At 50.7% G+C, this 19,169-nt stretch overlaps 1 protein-coding gene across 2 annotated transcripts in view; it reads left to right on the top strand.

Annotated features, from left to right (window-relative positions):
* Positions 1-14,986, top strand: part of TNFRSF1B (TNF receptor superfamily member 1B) — a 35,361-nt gene extending 20,375 nt beyond the window's left edge. For both annotated transcript variants that reach the window (XM_061382677.1, XM_061382676.1), the window contains 6 exons: positions 313-406; positions 818-1,047; positions 2,214-2,291; positions 2,891-2,925; positions 8,968-9,175; positions 12,239-14,986. In XM_061382677.1, coding sequence (XP_061238661.1) covers positions 313-406; positions 818-1,047; positions 2,214-2,291; positions 2,891-2,925; positions 8,968-9,175; positions 12,239-12,516 — 923 coding nt within the window. In that variant the 3' untranslated portion in view covers positions 12,517-14,986. The remainder of the gene's footprint in view (positions 1-312; positions 407-817; positions 1,048-2,213; positions 2,292-2,890; positions 2,926-8,967; positions 9,176-12,238) is intronic.
* The last annotated feature ends 4,183 nt before the right edge of the window (positions 14,987-19,169 follow it).

Here is a 19,169-nt window from a genome sequence, read left to right as displayed (position 1 = left end):
TGTGCTAGGCCCTGGGGATCCAAAAATGATCAAATTAAGCCCCAAGCTACTGGAAAGTCAGGTGGTACCCCAGGAAGACAAAGTCACTAGAATTAGTTAAGGACAGACCACCCAGGGGTGTGTGTGTGTATGTGTGTGTGTGTGTGTGTATGTGTGTGTGTGTGTGTGTGTGTGTGTGGTGTGAAGGGGTGGAGGTGCAGACAGAATCTCTTGCCTCCTCAAACCTCCCCGGGGCTCCATTTCCCTTAGGGCCAAGGCCCACCTTTTCCATGGCATATCTGAATTGGTGACAGTTTCCAATTTTTTGTGAAGGAACTGCAACAACAAACGTGATATGCGCTCCCTGTGGCCCGGGGACATTCTCAGATACAACATCATACACGGATACCTGCAAGCCCCACCGGAAGTGAGTGGTTGCATCCTCTGGTTCTGGAGGAGCAGGGAGGGGCTGTTCCCGGGGTGATCCTGAGGCTTCCAGCACAGATCATCTGGGCCACAGTGCCTGGGATCTCCCCAGTTACTTCCTTGGGAGGAGGCATTGCCGAGCCTGCTCCAATGTTAGGACTGGTTTATCTGACAGTGGGTGGGTGGGTCCCTGAACAGCCTGGTGAACTGGAGTTTTGTCCTAGAAGTCAGGGGTGGGGAGCATGGGGATAGGTTGGGTGGGGACAGGAAGGGACAGTCTTGAAAGCGGGTGTGGCATGCAAACTCCCTCCCCTATCCCAGTTGCTGCCCCCTTGCATGTCAGCCTGGCTCCCACAGGTGAGCCCAGCTACCCTGAGTCATTCAGTCCCAATCACGCCTTCTCCTCCCACAGCTGCAGTTCTGTGGCCATTCCTGGTACCGCATCGACAGATGCAGTCTGCAGCTCTGTGCTCCCCACCCGGAAGGTGGCCCGGGGCCCAGCCACCACAAGATCCCAGCACATGGAGCCGACTCTGGGGCCCAGCACAGCTCCAAGCACCTTCTTCCTCCTCCCAAAAGTCCCAAGTCCTCCAAGTTCCCCAGTGGAACAGCCCAACGCAGGGAACATCTCTCTTCCCATTGGTAAGTCTCAAGAGGTCCCGTTTATCCTTGCTCCCTCCCTTCTGTCTTAGCGCGTGTGTGCTAAGTTGCTTCATTCGTGTCTGACTCCTTGCAACCCCAAGGGCTGTAGCCTGCCAAGCTCCTCTGTGGGATTTCCCAGGCAAGAATACTGGAATGGGTTGCCATTTCCTCCTCCAAGGGATCTTCCCGACCCAGGGATTGAACCCGCATCTCTTATGTCTCCTGCATTGGCAGCCGGGTTCTTTACCACTAGTGCCACCTGGGAAGCCCTCTTAAGAGTCTTACTGAGAGCTTGTTATGGGCTGGACCCTGTGGTCCATCCTGGGATGCAGGTAGCATTGAGACTTGCTTTCTTCCAAGATTTAGTGATGCCACTAAGAATTCCTGGATGGGGAGACATAGGGTCCCTGTTTTATCTCAAAATGGAGATGGTCTTCTGGTTGCCATTTCTGATGAAACACTAGGCTTTGACAGTGGGCTGGGCCAGGTCGCTGTGTTGTGGGCTTCCCTCCTGGACTACACCAGAGGGCTCAAACTCGTGGTCATCAGGCTGAGTGTGGCCCACAGGTGTGTTTTCTTTGGTGCATGGATTTTGGTTTGTTTGCTTTGTAATCACATTTCAGAGTCTCTGCCCTGGGCTTGTCCCTTGCCTGTGACAGCCCCAGTCATCCTTGGTCATTGACTGACCTGGTACATTAGAGTTTCCTTTAAAAAAAATTAATTGATTGATTGATTTGGCTGGGGCTTCCCAGGTGGCGCTAGTGGTAAAGAAACCACCTGCCAATGCAAGAGACGTAAGAGATGCGGGTTCATTCCCTGGGTCGGGAAGATCCCCTGGAGAAGGGCATAGCAGTCCACTCCAGTGTTCTTGCCTGGAAAATCCCACGGAGAGAGGAGCCTGGCAGGCTATAGTCCACAGGGTCGCAGAGTCGGACACCACTGAAGCGACTTAGCACACACGCATTGGGTCGTAGTGGCAACCCTTCGGGCTTTCTAGTTGTGACACGCTGCCTTAGTTGCTCCAAGCCATGTGGGATCTTAGTTCCCCAACCAGGGATCCAGTCCACGTCCCCTGTTTTACAAACTAGGTTCTTAACCACTGGACCCCCAGGGAAGTCCCAAGTTTACTTTTTTGCAGCTGTTTTGAACTTCTCTTTTCCTTCTAGAACTGATTGTGGGTGTGACAGCATTGGGTCTGCTTCTGATAGTTGTCGTGAACTGTGTCATCATGACCCAGAAAAAAAGTAAGATTCCATCCTTCCTTCCTTTCTTCATCCGTTTATTCCCTCATTTGTTCGGGAAGTTTTTCTGGGGGCCTCCTATGAGTCCAGCACTGGGCACAATTTTATGGGTCAGACAGAGCTGGGTCTGGTAGACCCTGTTCTTAGGAGCTTAGAGCCTGCAGCAGAGGGCATTTCCACTAACTCATCTAGTAAGAGCTGAGATGCTATCAGGGCTATCCAAGAGGTGGGAGTCCAAGATTCTTGTCTAGGAATTCTGGGGGATTCAGCCCTTATGGAGCAGGTGGCATCTGAGCTGGGCAAGATTTTGATGGAGACATGAGTACAGGAGAGAAAGGGCATGCAGAGCAGTGGGGTGTGGAATGGACAAAGTGGGGCAGGCTGAAGAATGGTGGGTGTGAGGGAGGGGAGGGGAGCGATGTTAGGCCGGCTGGAGGCTTGGGTTTAGGGGCTTCTGTGTACCTTGTCTGGTAGGTAATTGCTCCCCCTAGGACTGAGCCTACTCTGAAAGCTTCCGCTTGGGCCCCATGCTCCCTCTTAGTTAGAAAAGATGTGACCTAAGGAAGTTGCTCGCTGACTGGTCCCTTTTCTCCTCTCTGCAGAGAAGCCCTTCTGCCTGCAAGGAGATGCCAAGGTGGTGAGTGCCCCTCTGCCTGCCCCCTCTGCCTCCATGGTATCCTTCCTGCTGGGCCAGGTTGTCCCATAGGAAGTGGTGAATTCTCTAGGTTGGTCTGTCCAGCCTCAGGCAGGATGCAGAGCCCCAGGAGGCTGCAGAAGGACCGGCCAGGGTCTGTTGTGGGGGCTGATAAAGGTGGCATCTGGACTGGGCAAGATTTTGATGGAGACACGAGTGGAGGAAGGAAAGGACATGCAGAGCAGCGGGGAGTGGTATGGACAGAGCAGGGCAGGCTGAAGAATGGTGAGTGTCGGGGAGGGGAGTGGAGCAGTGTTGAGCCCAGATGACTGAGTGTGAACGGCCACATCAGGGAACAGAAGGGTCAGTGGGGTCAGTGGCAAGTATGTGGTCGTGGACCCATGCTGTGACCTTGGGCCTACGTGAAATTGCTCATGGCTGGTTCCTCACCATTAAGTGTGGACAGTGTCTCAGCCCTGCTTGTAGGACTGTGCCTTTCACCCAGTTGGCAACAATTCTCAGCATCTCCGAGATGTTTACAAAGCACTTCCACATGTACAGTGGTTTTCAAACTGTGTGCTAGGGTACCCCCGTGTTCCACAAAGGGTCCTGGGGCAGTGGAGGGGGGAGTCATCTTTGAGGTTGAGATCAAGGCTAGGGGACTGGACCCAGGGCCTCCCCCAACTTCAACCAAAGCAACTCATTTTTGATCATTTTTATGAAGTAGGATCTGTGCAGGATTTTTGCTAGAAACAGAGCACTGACATTGTATTTCACCAGTTTTCCATCAGGAGGGCATTTGGCTGCAAGTAACCAAAAGCTTAAGGGTGACTTCAAGGTGCTGTATTTTCTGTCGGGGTGTTGGTGATTGCTGGAATGATTCAGTTGCATCCTTCTGTGAGGCCAGCCAGGACCCCAGGCTCTGCCATCTTTAGTGTGTTGGCTTTTATTCTCTTGCCTTTGGCCTGTGTCATAAGATGGTGATCACCACTGCATATGTGACCTCCAGTCTGAGGCAGGAAAAAGAGGGGAAACAGCCAGATGCCATTTACAGGAAATCAGACACTTTCCTAGAAGCCCTGGGTGCATTTCTTCTTTTGTCTTATTGGCCAAATGGTATCACGTGACCACCTCTAGCTGCAAGGGAGGCTGGAAAAGGTGGTGTTTAGCTTTTCTAGCCTTTATGGTGGGGGAGAACTAGGGAGAGGGCTTGGAAATGGGTGAGCCAGAACACGGTGTGTACTGCAACCCCATGCCAGGTAGGCAGGCAGGGTTTTTTTTTTTTTTTTGCTTATTTGTTTGTTTTGGATGTGCAGGATCTTAGTTGTGGCCTGCAGGGTGTTTGTTGTGGCAGCACGTGGGATCTAGTTCCCTGACCAGGGATTGAACCTGGGCTCCCTGCATTGGGAGCACAGAATATTAATTACTGGACTACCAGGGAAGTCCCTAGGGCAGGTTTTTTACCCAAATTTACAGATGAGGAAACAAGACTCCAGGAGTTCCCTCCATGTCCCCTGTCCTGCTGGGGCAGGGCTTCTCAAACCTGCCTGCTAATTCTTTGTCATGAGGGGCTATCCTATGTATTATAGCTTTTTCAGTGAAATCATTGGCCTCTCCCTACTTGATGCCAGTAGCATTGCCTCTAAGGAGTGAGAACCAAAGTGTTTCCAGACATTGCAAAATGTTCCCTGGATGACAGACACCCTCCATTGGGAACCACTGTGCTAGGGGGCAGCTCAGCCCTGAGGTTTACACAGGGTTTTGGACTTGGTAGGGACCAGACTGATTTCATCTCCTGATTGTCTCAATAAGAAAAGAAGTACAGAGAGGGAAAGTGACTTGCCCAACGTCACACAGCATTATATCTCTGGACTCCTGGCTAGTGCTTTTTGACATGCCCTACAGTAAAAGTGAAAGTCGCTCAGTCATGTCTGATTCTTTGAGACCCCACAGACTATACAGTCCATGGAATTCTCCAGGCCAGAATACTGGAGTGGGTAGCCATTCACTCCCTTCTCCAGGGGATCTTCCCAATCCAGGTCTCCCACATTGCAGGCAGATTCCAGCTGAGCCACGAGGGAAGCCAGACAGAAACACTGGTTTGGAGGTACAAACCATTTCTCATTCCTCCAGTGTGCCAATGCCATGCCCTCCTTTTTCTAGCTTCAGTTCAGTGACGCTGGAAGCTGAGACCTGGTGGCCCATAGAATAAGCATGCCCTCTAAGCTCCACCCCAGCACCTAACTGCCAACTTCCCTGGACTGAGTATTTCCCAATCTTTGGTGCAATAAAGCTGCCTCAGGAGTGGCCCAGAGCCCCACCTCCCCTTTCTGTTTGTTCAGTTTTGTGTTTACAGTGTAAACGACTCCACTGCTGTCTGTTGAGTGCTATTGCCAGTGGATCCCAGGGGTGTGCTGGTAATTGGCCCTCTGGGTGGGGGAGGACCCAAATCCTGATTTGTGGAGTTTGCTCATTTCTGAGTTATAAACATTCCCGTTGTGACTGATTTCAGGAAGCTACTTAATGTAAAGTTGGGAAGAAACACGCATAGGTCTGGGCTGGTTCCAGCACCCCACTGGCTGAGCCCCAGGCCGGGCCCTGCACCTCACACACAGCCCTGTGAAGTACAGGATGTCATCACCCCACTTCACAGGTGAGGAAACTGAGATTCAGGGAGCTTCAGGTATCCGCATGAGGTTAGACCACTAGCTGAATGGCAGAGCCCAGGTTTGAAACTCATTCTGAATCTGCAGGGCTTGTATTTACCCACCCTCTTGTTTGCCCAGAGCAGACATTCAGAACTGTTCCAGGCATCCCTGTCCCCAGCAGGGACTGCCCTTAGAGGTTGATCTTCAGTCCCTTCAGTCCCTGGGTTCGCACCCCTGCCCTGACCCCTGTGTTCAGCCTGCACTCCACTGCATTTCTCAGCCTCCTGGCAGTGGTCCTGTTAACAGCTGCCTAGTAACGCTCCAGACCAGTGGGGTTGAGGGCACGGTGACTCAGCACTGCCCTGGCCCTCCTGGTAACGCCAATGCGTGGTGAGACCATAGCTTCCCTTTGTTCAGAAAAGACCAGCGTAACCACATGTATGAGCTCAATCACCCCACAGACACGCTCATCCACAGGCTCTCATTTCATAAAGAGGGTGATGTTTATGAGGTGCTAAGCGTGGGCCAGGCACAGTACTGAGCGTTGCTTAGCCTCACAGCTGTGCTGCGACCCAGGCAGTGCGGTTATTGCCCCGGTTTTACAGCCCAGGAATCTCGGGCTCAGAGAAGTTAAGTAACTTTCCCAAGGTGACACAGCAAATGAGTGGCCTGAGACACAGACCCAGGAGTGCCTCTTTTCACCACCTCCAGCACACACACTAGTTGCACCATTCACACTCATGCATACGTGCTCCCCACACATAGACACACACATGTGAACATGCTTCAGACATTTTCCCTAACCTATACTTATGGGCATGGGAGCTTCAGGGACATACTCTCACACATACAGACAGACACAGGCCAGCCAGCAGCTCTGCCAGGGTCTCTGCTCCTGCCCATGGTAGGGCCAGGCTGGGACATGACGGGGAGGCTAACTGGGATCCTGTTTGTTGAATGACTCACCTCAGTACCCACCCCCCATACCTCCCTGGGGTGCCAACCCAGGACTCAGAATGTATCCGCACCACTCAGAGCCTGCCTGAACTTTGCATCTCGTGGCTTTGAGGGGAGGGAGGCAGGCTGTGACCTTTGGGGGTTTCTGTTCTGCCTGGCCCTTACCACCAACAGAAGGGCGGGACGCAGGCTGAAAAGCCCCTTCTTTGGGGGATGTGAGGGATGACCTTTGGATGTTTCTTCTCCCGTTCCTGCTCCCCCGCCTGTCCATGCTCAGAGCAGGGTCAGGGGTGGGGACCAATACCAAGGTCAGACCATCTGAGCAAAGAAAGGTTCAGGATGAACTTTAAATGCCCTCCCTTCCTCCACAGTCAAGGGCGGTGAGTCAGGGAGGCAGGACTCAGTCGGAAGCAGCAGCTGTGGTACACCAAGCGGGGCTCTCCGTGCCCCTGCCCTGGACCTGCTGTGGGATACTAAGAAAGGACTCACCCATTCTGGGCCTCTGTGGCCTCACGGGGACTGCTTTCAAAGGATCCTCCCTGCCTGAGAGTCTGTGAGCTGGCCTTCGGATATGCAGGGCTCAGGGGGCACTGGGGGCCTGGGGCCTGCAGAGATTGGCACCTGAGTCCTTCCTGTGTTCTCCACCTCTGACCCCACCTCCCCGACCCTGCCAGGCTGCAGGGTCTAGCACTCATTCGCCTCAGTTCTCAATCTACCCTGGACCCTCTCATGCTGGACAGGGGGTGAGAAGGTGGCCCCTCGGTCTTTTTCTTTCTAGAATCCAGTGATCGCCCAGAATCCTAAGGCAAGGGCTTGTGCACCTGGTCAGTTGTAGACAGGTATGGCCAACCACCTCGGAGTGACATTTCTAGCACAGGTGTCTGAAAATGGGGCACCTTCTCTTGAGCTTCCAGGGACAGAACCCCAAACACCCAAGAACGATGTAGGTTTTAGCCCAGATGCGCCGTGTCCTAACTGTGTGACCTTGGGCAAGTAACTCAACCTCTCCGGGCCTCGGCTTCTATATCTGCAAAGCGAGGATAACTTTGGGCTGTATAGATAATGTCTGGAAGGGCTTCAGCACAGTGCTTGGCATTGGATGGATTCAAGTGTCAGCTAATGGTTTATTACGGTTGTCGTTGTGACTTGTTGTGTTTTAAGAGAAAAAGATGGAGAATCACACAACAGCTTGGGCAATGGAATCTGCAAAGTGTCGCTGAGACAGCAAGACTGAGAGCCCTAAATGAGAGGACTGTCTACACTGGATTGAGGGCCAGCAGACTTTTTCTGTAAAGGTTCAGACAGTCAATATTGTAGGCTTTTTGGATCCTCTGGCCTCTGTTATCACTTCTCAGTTCTGACATTGCAGTGGGAAAGTAGCCACAGACATGACATTAACAAATGGGGGTGGCTGTGTGCCAAGAAAACTATATTTATGGACACCAGTGTTTGAACTTCATGTAACTTCGTATCATGAAATATTGTTCCTTAAATATTTTTTCAACCATTTAAAAATGTGAAAACCATTCTTAGCTCAGAGCCTGTACAGAAACAGCAGCAGACCAGACTTGGCCCATGGCAGTAGTTCGCTAAGCCCTTTTATTTTACGACTATGCTGGTCTTCGTTGCTATGCACGGGCTTTCTCTAGTTGTGGAGAGTAGGGGCTGCTCTCTAGCTGTGGTGTTCCGGCTTCTTGTTTTGGTAACTTCTCTTATTGTGGAGCATGGGCTCTAGGCACGTGGGCTTCAGTAGCTGTGGCTTGTTGCTCTGTGGCATGTGGAATATTCCTGGACCAGGGATCGAACCTGTGTTCCCTGCATTGGCAGGTGGATTCTCAACCACTGGACCACCAGGGAAGTTCAGAGCCCTGATTTAACAAACCCTTGATGGGTGCTTCATATGGAACAGGCTCTGTTAGTGCTTTACGAAACTTCAGTTATTTAATCTTCCCAATAACCCTGGGAGGTAGCTTTATTATTCTTTCATTTCTAGAGGAAAAAAAAAAAACAACAGAGGAACAGAGAGGTTAAGTAACTTGTTCAAGTTTGCAGAGCTAGTCAGTGGTGGAATCATGGTTTGCACACTTATGGTCTGGTTCCAGGGTCCATGCCCTTGGCTGCTGGGCTGAGCCACATCACCCCATGACCTTAGGAGAGTCATTTTCCTTACCTAGGCCTCTGCTTCTTTATGCAAAATGAGGATGAAAACCCTGCCTCACCTCTCAGACTGTTCAGTAACAGGGCCATGTGGCCCCTGCCCTCCTAGGGCTCACACTCCAGAGGTTAATCACAGAAGCCACAGAGAATTGCACGTCCTAAAAGTGCTGTGCATGAGAGAAGGTGCAGGAATGCCGGGTACACTGTGAAGTGCTGATGGTGCTGAGAGGTGAGGGGGCGAGGAGCCAGCTGATGGCTTCCCCACCCCCTCCTCCCCATGCAGCCACACCTGCCTGCCAACAAGGCCCAAGGTGCCCCAGGCCCTGAGCAACAGCACCTGCTGACCACGGCGCCAAGCTCCAGCAGCAGTTCCCTGGAGAGCTCGACCAGCAGCACGGACAAGAGGGCGCCCACCAGGTCCCAGCTACAGTCGCCAGGCGTGGAGAAGGCCAGCACGTCGGGGGAGGCTCAGCCCGGTTGCAGTAGCTCAGGTAAGAGGCAGGAGCTCCCTCGCCCCTGCCCCCGGCTTCATCCCCTGCGGGCACACCCCTACCTACCCCCCTCATCTGCCACCACCCCCCCACCCCCGCCACCTGCCCCCCCCTTCCCTCGCCGCAGCCACCTGCCACCCGCCTCCCCGCCCCCCCCCCCCCCGCCATGTTTCTTCCTGGTTTCTATCTGAGCCAGTGAGCCCTGGGCTGCCCTGCAGGACACTGGATGCCCTCCCCTCCAGCCTCCCTTCCACCACCCTCTCAGGTGCAACTGAACCACAGGCTTCTTTCTGTTTTTGGAGCCCACCAAGTACCTCCAACCCTTGCCCTGTGTGTTCTTCCACACACAGAAGAAGCACCCTTCCTTCTAAACCATTTCAGATTATCCTTTGAGTCCCTGATATCCAGGCAGGGAGTCTTCTTGTAGAATATGTATAATATGTAAAATGTCATATAACAATATTATATTTCAATGCTATGTTCTGTAAATATTGCATATCATATATTAAGAAAATATTGATCTATATTAATGTTATATAAAATATATTATATATAGCATATAATATAATATTATGGCTTCCCAAGTGGCTCAGTGGTAAAGAACCCTCCTGCAAAGCAGGAGACACAGGTTCAATCCCTTGGTTGGGAAGATCCTCCTGGAGAAGGAAATGGCAACTCACTCCAAGTATTCTTGCCTGGGAAGTCCCATGGACGGAGGAGCCTGGTGGGCTACAGTGCATGGGGTCCCAAAGAGTTGGACATGACTTAGTGACTAAACAATAACAACAACAATAATATGATATTATATATAGATATTGTATTTATATGAGGGTTATATCACTATATTAATATTTTAGATTAATGCTGTATAATGTATAGCATATAGCATAAATTACTATATTAATATTATAATGTCTCAATTATATAATATCTGTTGTATATTTGTTATATGATATTTTATTTGGATATTACTATATATGGTATATATATTTATTAATACATAATAATAATATTGCATTTTAATATATCATTATATTATGCATGCTAAGCCACTTCAGTCATGTCCGACTCTTTGCCACCCCATGAACTGTAGCCTGCCAGGCTCCTCTGTCCATGGAGTTTCCCAGGCAAGATTACTGGAGTGGGTTACCATTTCCTTCTCCAGGGGATCTTCCTGATCCAGAGATCAAACCTGAGTCTCCTGCTTGGCAGGTGGATTCTTTACCACTTAGCCACCTGGGAAGCCCCTATTATATATTATAGTTATATTATTACTACATAGTACACTGTGTTTCCTCATCCTATCAGATGAGGAAACTGAGGCCCAGAGATTAAACAGCTTATTCAAGGGCACACCTGATAAAAAGAAGAGCCAGAAGTCACCCCTGGGCTCTTGGGGGACAGGGTTGGGCTGAATGAGTAGATGATACCCCTGGTCTCCACCCACTATGCCTGTTGTCTGGTCCCTTTGGGACTGAGGCATCAGGACCTTGGAGCCTGTGTGGGGTCTGGAGAAGCCTGTGCCCTGCTTACAGTCTGCATTTTGCCCTGGGCCTGGTCTGTGACTACTGTCATCCCTAGTGGGCATTGGCAGTGCCCACATTGGACGAGGCCCCTGGGTGGAGTCCTGCAGAAAGCCTGGGGCTTCCTTGGGCATGTTTTGTACTGAGAGGCTAAGCCCACTGGCCTGCATCTCCCCTCTCACCTGGCAGGGCTGGCTGGCAGGTCAAGGAATGACCATGAACTTGGGTCATTCCTAGATGCCTTCCCAGCAGTTCTGGTGCTGAGACTCTGAGCAGTTCCCTTAACCCACCGAGGCTCAGTTTCCTGGTCTAGAGGTGAGCATGGCATCTCCTGGGCAGGACTGCGACAGCCTTCCCTCCCTGCCGCCTGACTTGGGGACTGGCTGGAAGCTTCTAGTTTCCCATCATAGCCCACCCTCATCAGTGTGAGGTCTCGTCAGTGCCCCCACCACAGCCTGAGAACTCCCCAGTGAAGGACCGGGTCAGTGCCTGCAACGTAGCCAGTGGCCCGAAACGTTTGTCAAGTGAATGAATGAGATCCAAACATAAACTCGTGGTCTTTGCCCACCTCTTAGATTCACCTTCCTGCTTTCTCAGCAACACCCCTTCCACACCCAACACGGTGTGGCTTCCTCTTTGGACACCTGTGTCTCTGTCTGCCCACCCCATCTACCCTCTGTCTCTCCTCCGTTCCCCTCCTGAGTCTCTGGCCTCTGCACCCCGCTTCTCTCCCTCTCACCCAGCACCTCTCCCCACTGTGGGAACGGGTAAACCTCAGGTCTCTGCCCCTTCCTGCTTCCCCGTCTGCCCCCGCAGTGTCTCATTCACGGTATGCAAAGGCCATGGTGACGCTGGGTGACATTTGGGTGCCATGAAGGCACGGTGTGGAAATTTCCTTCCATCCGGTGATTTCAGCTCCCCATCCCCACCCTTGCTTCTTTGGGGTTGCATTTTTTTGTTTTCTGTTTTGCTTCGTTAATGCTTTTTATTTGATATTTTTATTTTTTTTGTCTCTTTTTGTTGTAACGAATTAAAAAAGATTTTTTTTAATTTAAACTTTTTATTTTCTATTGGGGGTGTATCAATAGGGATACTTTTCATTTCTATTGGGGTATCACAATGTCATGATAGTTTCAGGTGAGCAGTGAAGGGACTCAGCCAGACATATACGTGTGTCCACTCTCCCCCAAAGTCCCCTCCCATCCAGGCCGCCGCAAGTTCAGAATCTCTGATTCTTTGTGGGGAGTCTGTTTTGTTCTTCAAACACCTTCACTTGCCTTATGTGGTTGGCGCCTTCCATCTATGGGGTAAATCGGGCAGGATATTTTATTTGACAAGTGAAGAAACTGAGGCACACGAAGGTTCAAGCAGCTTGTCCAACAGTACAAGCAAAGCTGGGCTGGCACAGGGCCTGTGCTCCTGGCCTGGTGCTCTTTCCCGCGTGTCTGAATCTGCCTCCTGGGCAGGAGACAGGCTGTGAAGACGCTTCTCTCTCTAAGAATCCCCCACCGACCGCCCTCTCCTGTCTTGTGTTTAACAGAGGCGTCTTCCGGTGGCCACGGGACCCAGGTCAACGTCACCTGCATTGTCAATGTTTGCAGCGGCCCTGATCACAGCTCGCAGTGCCCCTCCCAGGCCGGCTCCACGAGGGACACAGACGCCAGCACCCCCAACTCCCCGAAAGAGGAGCAGGTCCCCTTCTCCAAGGAGGAACGCCCCTTTCAGTCCCAGCCGGGGGCTCCAGAGACTCTGCTGCAGGGCCTGGAGGAGAAGCCCCTGCCACTCGGTGTGCCTGATGCAGGAATGAAGCCCAGTTAACCCGGCTGGCCGTGGGCTGTGTCACCGCTGAGCGGGGGCCAACCTCTGGTGCTTCTCCGCCCCTCCCTTCCCCCAGGACTCTGGCTCTTTCTGGGCCAAATTCCTTTGTGCACAGCCTCAGCCTTCATCTCACCTGCAGGCAGAAGAATGAGGCAGGGAGAGTCCTGATGGGTCCTGTCTTGGTGTGTGTCTAACTTGGAAGGCTGGCGGACGCAGATGTGCTGGGCAGCCTGGGACAAGCCCTTGCCTCTCTGAGAGCTGCCCCCCAGCCAGTCCTGCAGTCTTGGCTTCTGGAGCCCTTGTTGTTTTGGGGTTTTATTATTATTTTTTTTTAATCCCTGGACTGTACTCCGCTCTGGCTTCTTGTCAGAGAGGAAGGATGCTGTGTGTATCAGTGGAGAGAGATAGTGGGGAAAGGACAGGCCTTTAGCCTGAATGGGAGACTGTAGGATGGTCCCAGTGAGGGTGGCCATGTGCCATTAAGTCAGATGGTTCTATGCGGGGAGAGGGTGGTGACCCCTATAAGGGTACCCCAGTTAGCTCAGGACCCTGGGCAGCACCACCTCCAAATCCACTCCTGCTATCTCCATCTCATACCATGGGCTAAAAACTGGATGCCCAGAGGGCCCAGGCAGGCAGCCTTCTGAATGAGTGCTTTGACCTGGTTAAGATGCCAAACCTCTAACCGGAAATCTTCCAGTTTAAACTTGTGGCAAAAAAAAAAAAAAAAGCACTATGGTGCAGACAAACAAGTCACAGTGTAACAAAGCCAGACTCAGAGTTTGCATCCTCTGCCTTTGACCTTCACTCCCATTTACCCACAGTGCCAGCTTCCCCTCCCCCACTGTCTGGTGTGCGGCTCCAAGGCCACACCTTTTCCTATCAGGGAATTTCAGGAACTGGAGATGATTGAGGCCCCGCAGCCATCTCCTCCTACCTCAGCCTGGACCTTCCCCTTTTGCCTCCTGAAGAGGTGTACCTATTTCTCTCGATACCCCTTCCCGCTGTGCCTGAAGTCCCAGGTCCCAGCGGAGCCTCAGAGCCGCTTTGGTACTGGGCCCGCTGAGATCCTGGGTGGACATGAGATGCTGAGAGCAGGTCCTGTGTCTGCGTGTCTGTGTTGTATGTTGTGGTTCTGTGACCCGTGTTGTCTGTCAGGTCAAATGGCCTTCCGGGAACTGAATGAAGTGCTGAAGCCAACACTTGGGCCGATGGATTCTTCCCCATTAAGGAGTCCCCCCACTCCCCAAAATATATGCCCAGGCCCTGCAAATGATGGACAAGTGAGGCCTTAGCCACATTCTGGAAGGAAGCGGGATGGGGGCCTCCTTGAGAAGACAGCTGGATCCCATATACTTGGATCCCTTGTTGAAAAATTCCACTGAACTTGAACTTGGCAGCTGAACTTTTAGAGGGTAGGAAAAGCCCAGCCATTACCCTGGAGTGAAGAAAGGCTTCCCACGCTGGGATCAAGATGTCCCCGTGCCTGGACTGGCCAGAGTCTCCAACCGCATTGGATGCTTTACAGCCGTGGAGCACTTCTGCCCCCTGGTGGACTGTTCTGGGAGGACCTGAGGCTTCCTTGCTGTCACCCCCACAGAGCGGGGATGAATTAGAAGGAGACTCTGGGTGTGGCCTCATTTTGTTACCAGAGTGGCCACTACACCCTTGGTCAAAACCCATCGATCCCCTCCCTTGAACAGGAACTCACATATACCTTTAAGTCACAGGGTCGGGACACGAAGAAAGAAACTCTAGGAAGAGAAAAATAAAAACTGGATAGAACCAGCTGAAACCAAGATGGAGATGCATCTGACCTCCAGCAGACCCCGAGTCTCAGTTGACACTGAGTGAACTCCGGGAGTTGGTGATGGACAGGGATGCCTGGCATGCTGCAATTCATGGGGTCGCAAAGAGTCGGACATGACTGAGCGACTGAACTGAACTGAACTTACTACATTAGCTACTAAATGACATACCTACTGGTCTCCGTGACCAGGAATCACTGACCAAAAAAGGACAGAAAAGAGGTGGCACCTCATTTCTAGGAAAACCCTGCCTCTTTCCCAGAAAACGAGAGCATTTGCCTCCCCATCATTCCTCGCACTCTTCCCCCCATTGCTCTTAACAGCAAATCTGGCTCCACATTAAGGCGAGAAGTTTGTTTATGAACGGTTAATAAGTTCCCACTTCTCCATTCTCTGACCAATGAATAAAGCTTGTGCTGCTCTAATCTCAGCTTCCATTTTGGGTTTGGTTGTGTGAACCCAAACAGAAAAAGAACCTTCTCTGCCAAGGAAGGGGGCCTTGGCCAGGCTAGGGCCCAAGTGCTGGGGGGAGTCCATTTGACCTAACTGATAACAATTTTCCTGGCTTGTGGGCTTGTGTTGACCCCAAGGACAAGGAGTTTGCACTGTATGTATTCTGGACAGCATTCCTGCTTATGAATAAACCTTTTATTTGTTTTTTATTTTCACTGATGGCTTTGTCTTCAGGTCTGAGCTGGGGTGTGTCCTTGGTCCTGGTGCCTGTCACCAAGGTAAGGGGGAGAATGGGTCTTGGCCACTGGAGTCTGATAAGTCCATTCTGTGCCAGACCCTAGAAGCACCCGCATTACAGCTGCCCTTGCTGAGAGCCTGGCCACTTCCTCAGGCATGGAATGGACAATGCTTTTTGTCCAGAACCACCCAGCTGGCCTCCAAACAGGCCCTCAGCACACATCCCATCTATCGCCTTGGTCTCCTCAGCCTGCCCTTGGGTTGGGGTGATCTCTGCAGGTCTGCTCATGCATGTGCAGCCCCGTAGTCACTCAGGGGAGTGACTCTGGCCTCCAGGAGGCCCCAATCACTGGGTATTCCAATTGTAAGCAGATAAGTTAGAGCTCCTTGGAGAAAGAGAACCAGGCATGGCTTTCTTGACAGAAGAGAAACCATTTTGTGAGCTTAAGTCTAGCCACAATGCTTGTGCTTGAACCGGCCTCAGTAACTACTGACCTTAAGGGAACAGAAGAATGGAGAAACAAAGGACTGTTGTAGGGCAAGAGAAGTGACACTAGCAAAGATGATGTACCAGTTCTAAAGACCCCCAGTTCTGTTTCACTGGTAAAGATTAGCCAGAAATGCTCAACCACCAGATCAAACGGAACCTTAGGGATGATGATGTTGACCTTTTCTGACCATTGTGACTTCAATCAACTTAGACTCAACTTAAAAACTTCGACTCTGCCTACAGCTCAGGCCCCTTCATGACTATACTTGTGATGTTAGCTTAAAACTTCCCCAAGTTTTCTATTCAGAGGGACATTACTTGTGGAAAGATCTCTGGTGTTCTCCTTACTTACTGCAAATAATCATAAATCCTTCCTGAGACTTCTCTGGTGGCCCAGTGATTAAGACTTCTAACTCCCAATGCAAGAGGTGCAGGTTCGATCCCCAGCTGAGGAACTCAGATACTGTATGCCACTCAGCACAGCCAAAAATGAATAAATAAATAAAAATGTAAATACATAAAAGGGAGAAATTGAAGTAATAATAAATACTCCCTTCTCCTGATCTTTGACTTGGTTGTGTCTTTTGGTTCAACACTCACCAAGAGGCAAACTCAGTTTTTGGGTAACAAGCAGAGCACAGGGGCTGAAACCAGAGGAGGGCCCTGGCCACAGCCAGGGGCTCAAGGGGAGGGCTCCTAAGACATAAGTAGTTTTCCAGAATAAAGGATTCAGAGGTGGTTGCCAGCAAAGGGGTTTCCTTATGTCAGGGCATGAAGGGGAGAGAGACTCTGGCCCATGAATTCATTCAGCCTCCTTCCCTGCTCTCTGACACTCCCTCACCAGCCCCGTTTTTATTGGTGATTTCTTGGACTTCCTGCTGCTGCTGCTGCTAAGTCGCTTCAGTCATGTCCGACTCTGTGAGACCCCATAGACGGTAGCCCACCAGGCACCCCCGTCCCTGGGATTCTCCAGGCAAGAACACTAGAGTGGGTTGCCATTTCCTTCTCCAATGCATGAAAGTGAAAAGTGAAAGTGAACTCGCTCAGTCGTGTCCGACTCTTAGTGACCCCATGGACTGCAGCCCACCAGGCTCCTCTGTCCATGGGATTTTCCAGGCAAGAGTACTGGAGTGGGGTGCCATTGCCTTTCTGTTGGACTTCCTACTGATGCCAAAAACTCAGCCTCTGTGCACCAGTGCCAAATCAAATCTCAGAGTTTTGGGTGAAGTAGAAAACAATAGCTTTATTGCTTAGCCAGGCAAAGGGGGACACAGACAGCTTGTGCCCTCAAAACTGTGTGTCCCCACGGTGTGGGAGGGATTTGGTGAGGAGTTTATAGCAAAGGTTCAAGTGTGGGGTTGCTAATAAAGTCCAGGGTATGTGAAGGGCCTACATTCCTTTAATTTGACCATTGGTGGTCTCCTGATAAACTCTCATTCTCAAGGTTATCAGACTGTGACCTTCTGTGGAATGAAGAATGCTTCATCAAGTGAAAAGTGAAAGTATTAGTTGCTCAGTTGTGTCCGACATAGACTGGAGCCTGCCAGGCTCCTCTGTCCACAGAGTTCTTCAGGCAAGAATACTGGAGTGGGTAGCCATTTCCTTCTCCAGGGAATATTCCCAATCCAAGGATAGAACCTGAGTCTCTAGCATTAAAGGCAGATTCTTTATCATTTGAGCCAGCAGGGAAGCCCTCATCAAGTAGTTAACATCTTCCATTTTGGGGAGTTTTAGTTCTGTAGAAGGGCTCAAAATATTGTTATGTGTGTCCCTTGAGGTGGAACCAGGACTCTGCTCCAAGGCTGCACTAGTGTTTCTTGACTACTCCTCCCTTGTCTCTGCATCCTCTCCCTTCCTTGATCAAAAACTGAACCTGCCCTTTGGAACTGAGGGAAGGTCGTGGAGGCTGAAGCATGTTCCCTATAAACAGGAAACAGGGGACACAGAAAGGTTTTTGTGCCCAGGAGCCGCACAGGTTTCTGCTCGGTTGGGATCTGTGGCCAGGTCCCACTCTGTCTCAGAAACTCTTACCCCAGAACAGGGCTAGGCAAACTTTTCTTATAAAGCACCACATGGTAAATATTTTAGGCTTGGGGAGGGGGTGGGCTTATGGTTTCTATCACAACTGCTCAATTCTGCTGTTAAAGCATGGAAACAGTCACAGATGTTACATCAAAGAATGGGTGTGTGGAGTGTTCTCTGTTACTGAGTCCAAGCTCACTCTGCTCACTGCATATGTGCATGCTCAGTTGCTCAGTTGTGTCTGATTCTTTGCAACCCCATGGACTGTAGCCCACCAGGCTCCTCTGTCCATGGGATTCTCCAGAAAAAAATACTGGAGTGGGTTGCCATGCCCTCCTCCAAGAGATCTTCGTGATCCAGGGACTGAACCCATGTCTCTTGTGTCTCCTCCATTGGCAGCCGGGTTCTTTACCACTAGTGCCACTGGAAAGCTCCTGCTAACCAGGCAACAGATCAGTTAACTGAGGAAAGAGGTGTTGAGGCAAGGAGTAAGACTCCATTTGGAAAGCTTGCTGATTAGGAAGATGGCAGACTAATGTCCCAAAATAACCATCTTCTCAGGATCTGGATGCCAGATTCTTTTATAGAATAGAGATGGGGGTGGGGAGGTGAGGAAGTAAAATAAAAAGGCCATTAATCTTGCAATCTTGCAAATATCTCCTGGAATGGCCAGCCCTAGGGAAAGAATGTGTTAATCTCTTTCTTCCTATAGCCATCAACAGGTGGATAGGGTCCTGAACAAAGGCAGTTATTTTCATATTCAGGCAGAGGGTCAGGTTTCCCTGAAGCAGGTCATTATGTATAAACATTATCCTTATAGTGAACAAAAGCAACCAGAAGCAAAGGTTAAAGTGAAAGAAACAGATCCAACATGGAATCAGTTCTTCCCTATAACATTTCCACACCCCCAAGCAGCTCCCCAGTTCTCAGTGGATCAATGAGGTGTTCTACAAACTGAGCTCAAATCTGACAGTCTCTGCCTGGAGGTAGTTCAGACCCCATAAGGTTAAGAGTTCAGTCCCATTAGACACCCCCCCACTTCAAATGCCAATCTCAAGTCCAAATAGTCACCTGTGCTTCTGTCTATCGGCTCTAAGTCACAGGTTTCCACAACTTCCTCTTTGGGTTCAATCATTTGTTAGCATAGCTCACAAAGCTCAGGGACCATTTTTCTTATGGTTCCCAGCTTATTATAAAGGATACAGATGCACAACTAGATGAAGGGGTACACTGGGTGAAGTCCAAGGGGTCCTGACCCAGGAGCTTTTGTCACCTTGGAACTGGGGATCCATGGCTCCTGCCTGGGTACCAAATTGGAAGCTTATCAAGTCTCATTTTTCAAGAGGTTTTATGGAGCTTAATCTGTAGACCTCTTTTCATTTCCAGAGGTCAGTGGGTGGGGCTGAAAGTTCCAAGCCTCTGGTCTCTTGGTCTTTCTGGTGAAAGCCCCAACCTGAGGCTGTCTAGGGACCCCACTGTGAGTCACCTCATTAACATAAACTCAGGTGTGCTCAAAAGGAGATCCTTGGGACTGCCAGCTTAAACAATAGTCACAACCTAGAAGCTGAGAGTTATGTTTTATTCGGCAGAAATTTTTAGGACTTAAGCCCTGAAGGCAGCATCTCAAGTAACACTGAGCAAAT

Source organism: Bos javanicus, chromosome 16 (assembly GCF_032452875.1).
Source record: "Bos javanicus breed banteng chromosome 16, ARS-OSU_banteng_1.0, whole genome shotgun sequence".
In the NCBI taxonomy this organism is placed as follows: domain Eukaryota; kingdom Metazoa; phylum Chordata; class Mammalia; order Artiodactyla; family Bovidae; genus Bos; species Bos javanicus.
This window is presented reverse-complemented; position numbering and strand designations above follow the sequence as displayed.